General features: G+C 41.7%; 1 protein-coding gene across 1 annotated transcript; it reads right to left on the bottom strand.

The window, feature by feature from the left end:
• Positions 1 to 92: 92 nt before the first annotated feature.
• LOC102435333 (translin-associated protein X-like) lies at positions 93 to 3,659 on the bottom strand (the record flags this gene model as incomplete). The annotated part of the gene is made up of 3 exons (XM_006109410.3): positions 93 to 547; positions 3,274 to 3,401; positions 3,629 to 3,659. Coding segments are annotated over 3 exons (537 nt in total), but the record flags the coding sequence as incomplete, so codon positions are not given.
• Positions 3,660 to 4,036: the final 377 nt, after the last annotated feature.

The raw sequence follows: 4,036 nt of genomic DNA, 5'->3' as shown, positions 1-4,036 counted from the left end.
ATGCTTCATTTTGATAATTTTACGTACAGCTTGTTTATAATTCCAAACAAGTGAAACTGAAAATGTCCTATGTAAAAGCCACAATAAAGTCAGATACAATACCCAGTAACAGTCTCACAAACTGGTCTCTCTTAGGAGTTCAAGAGAATAACAAGTGGGTGATGTTATTCTAAGAAATGCCCTCTTCTTGATCAATCATTTCTGTTTTAACTGAAAAGACATCTGCCAGCATGTGTTTGGGAATTTCTGAGCCTCTGACTTTCAAGGCATAACAGGCATTCTCCACCTTGGCCAGGCTCTGCTTCAAGGTATAGAGCTTCTTAGACACCTCGTAAGGGCCGGTATTGCCAATGAATGAAAACCCATCGTACACCTGGCGTAGGAACTGGCTCACTTCAAAGGGGGTGTCGATGTCCCCGTTGCCCACGCTGTTAATGCACATCCGCATCAACTCGCCAGTCAGATCGGCCACTCCCAGCAGGTAATCGACAGGGGTGATTCTCAGTCTCCAAGTACCAGACTCTTTATCGTGAGCGTCGGAGGAGGGCTGGTAGAAGAAAACACACACACACACAGAAAATACCGGTGAAAAAGAGTGAATTTGCAGGTGTCACATGAATTATAAGGCACAAAACCAATAGCCCATCAGCCATGCTAATCTTCTCTAAATAAAATGATCTATTTTGTTTAAAGACTATTGGTGATGTTCCAAGAGGAATTCATGCCTTGGGTAGGGAGTTTAATGAAATTCGTTCAAGATAATTTTGAATTCTAATACTGTATCATTATAAAGTCAACTATTTCCAACTTCACTTGACATACAAAATAAAGTTAAAGCATTCTTAAACAGGGCCCAATCACTTTACTGCATGACAAACGTACTTATTGAAATAACACATCTTGAGGTCTCCACGTATGTGATTGGTTCTCCTCTTCCTAAGCCACTCGGCCCTTTCTGGCCTCTCTCCTATCCCTATCCAGCACTGATCATCCTCATTGATTACTCTCTTGCTACATCCTCCTCAGTTCCTTTAGGCTCCTATTTTTCTACTGCACCCAGAGAAAACACAGCCTGCATCGATGTTAAAACCTACTTTTGTTAGTACTTTATTCAAGAGGTCGAGTCCCACTGAGCTGAAAAATAATAATAATGACATCTGCATCTGTAGTTTGTTCCACTGCAAATGACTCACCGCTCCTTTCACTTTATCTGAGATGATTCTCTCTCCAGTCTCCTTAGACATTATTCCAAGCCGTCATCACTCTCCTCAGCCCCCTACTTAATCCCAAACCTACGGTCAATGGCCTGGTCATGTTGCCAGGTCACCTGGCACAGGCTCTCTCGATGGCCTTATGCCTATAAAAAAAAACTCAGGTCCACACCCATCTTTACCTTCTATCCTCCAGTCCCAGGTGATGAGTGGTCCCTCCTCTTGTTTGAGGTTACCTCTTCCAAATGACCTTGACCCATCTCCTCCCACCTCGTCCAGGACCTTGCTTCATAAGGTGTATGCCCTTGGGCAAGTTATTTCATCTCTCTAAACCTGTTTCCTCATCTGTAAAATGGGATAACAGTACCTACCTCAGAGGTTTTATTTCAAGGATGAAATAATATTTACCACGTTCTTGGCATGGCGCCCAACACAAAGTAAATACTCAATAAATGCTAGCTGCTATCAATCACCATCACCATTACCATGTAAATCTCTCTCCACATCAATTTCTCTCTCTACACACTGCATTCTTTCAGGAAGAGGCGATGCTTAAACTGTTACTAAGAGTCTGTATGAGACGTAGGGAAGTAATTACAATGGAGGCCCCTTTAGAGAGGGGCTGGCTGCAAAGGCCTGCGGGTGACAACGGAGCTCACAGCTGAGAAACTAGAGGTTTTCTTCCAGGTCAGGGTTAAAGGAGAAGTAGTACAGGATGAGTCTAAGGGTATAAGGCACATTGAGGAACTTGAACTTTATAGATAACAGAGTCGCTGAGAAGGAAGCAAGGGCATGGCAGTCAAATGGAGTATTACTGAGCTCGTTCAATGCTGTTGGACTCTCTTCTGAGACCAGCTGGTCCAGTCCTCGCCATGTCAAGTATGAGATGAGATGAGGTCCAAGAGACACCAGAAGGAAAACAGCTAGTTATGACAGAAATGAGTAAGTATCCAAAGTCAGCTTCAGATTATTCTGGTGCCTTTAAAACTACAGCATGACATAAAGTACCTGCTATGTTCCGTTTCTATTAACTGTTAGAGAAAAGGCATCTTTTTAGGAAGGGTAGGGAAACTGTAGGAGTGGAAAGAGGGCTCCATTGCATAGGTCATTTATAAAAATAACTTTTGCTTAAGAAAATATTAATGTTCTTATTTCTATCATTAGACAGGAGTTCCCCTGGTTATAACTAAAAGTTGATTTCGGAGAAAAAAGCATGTTAAAATGAATTTCCTCCTTTATAAACTTCATATAGTTTAAAAATTGAGAAAATGAGTACCTTCCTTAAAGTAAGTTTCTATTTGTCATGTCAAAATTAAGTCCCCCGCTTTCAATATAAACATTTTAGCTAATATTCAAGAAAACACTATTTCTATAGCTTCTTACATCGTCTGACTCTGAGTAATTTTTAAATACTAAAACAGAAACAAAGATAAAAATAAAGAAAAAAACTTTAATTTTACCTTTAAGTATACTAGTATCTCAGGAAATATCAAACATTTAAAATCTCACCTCACTGCTTGAATATTGTATCTTGAGACCCAGGGCACCTACTTTGTTGCAGGCTCGATCCCCGGCCCTGGTCGGGGCGTGTGCGGGAGGCAACCGATCCATCATTGATGTTTCTCTCTGTCTCTCCTCCTCCCTTCCCCACTCTCTAAAAATCAATGGAACAATATCCTCAGGTGAGGATTAAAAAATAAAATAGATGTACTTTGAATTACAGCCAATAAAGGCAACACATTTTTTTAAAAAGGATGAAATGAGATAGTGCTTATAAAGGGCACACAGTAAATACAGCGACACCGAAACTGAACTTACAGGAATCGCTCAATAGTGCTTCAGGTGGACAGGGAGATCTACTCTCCCTCAACGCACCCACCGCTGTTCTCGTCCTAGCCACCAACTAAAATAGTCAAAAAGGCCATTTCCCTGCATGGGAATCTACGAAACCACGCTGCCCTCTCCATATTCCTACCACTAGCAGCCAGTATAAACCTCCTACAATCACTATACCGTTACATGAATGAGGTAATAAATGTGACATGTGGCTTTAAATTCTTACCGTCTTGTTTTCTTTCCCACTGTCTTCCGTTGTAAATACCAACTGCTTATTGATTTCCTCCATACTGATCAGTGATCGTGTTCTGATGAAGTGTTGGAAAGAGACGGCCTCCACATATTCCTGGAGCCCTGAAAAACCAACCAGAAAATGACTAAGGAAAACCATTCCGTTAGTAAGAATGTCATAAAGTCGTCACGTGGAGCATCACCTGGCTAAACAAAAGCTCAGTGCACGCCTGGTATTTAGCGACATTTGCAACAGCAGGGATGGGCCCTGAGAACACTACGCTAAGTGAAATGAGTCAGACGGAAAAAGCCGAGAACCATATGATTTCACTCCTAAAACTGAAACTTACGAACACAAACAGCAGAGTGGTGGCTGCCAGAGGGAAGGGGGTGGGGGGAGAAGGGCATCGTAATATGAGGTGACAGGAGAAGATCTGACTTTGGGTGTGGGCACACGGTGCAACATACAGATCCTGCAACATAGAAACCCACACATGAAGCCTGTATGTTCATGGTGACCAATGTCACCCCAATCAATTTAATAAAAACTGTTTAAAAATTCATCTGTGGTGTCAATCTCTATTAATGTGGGTGGTTATCAGATATTACATTTTCAAGTATATCTAGTCATTATTTAAGTTGTCTGTGGGGTGTGTTTGATTAAAGTTACTGCAGAGATGAGGTGGCCATTTCTACTCCATAGAAATTAAGTTTCGGGATATACCATGGAGAAAGTTCAAGGCCATCTGGCCCCCAAC

The sequence above is a fragment of the Myotis lucifugus genome, unplaced genomic scaffold (assembly GCF_000147115.1).
Source record: "Myotis lucifugus unplaced genomic scaffold, Myoluc2.0 scaffold_9442, whole genome shotgun sequence".
NCBI lineage: Eukaryota > Metazoa > Chordata > Mammalia > Chiroptera > Vespertilionidae > Myotis > Myotis lucifugus.
This window is presented reverse-complemented; position numbering and strand designations above follow the sequence as displayed.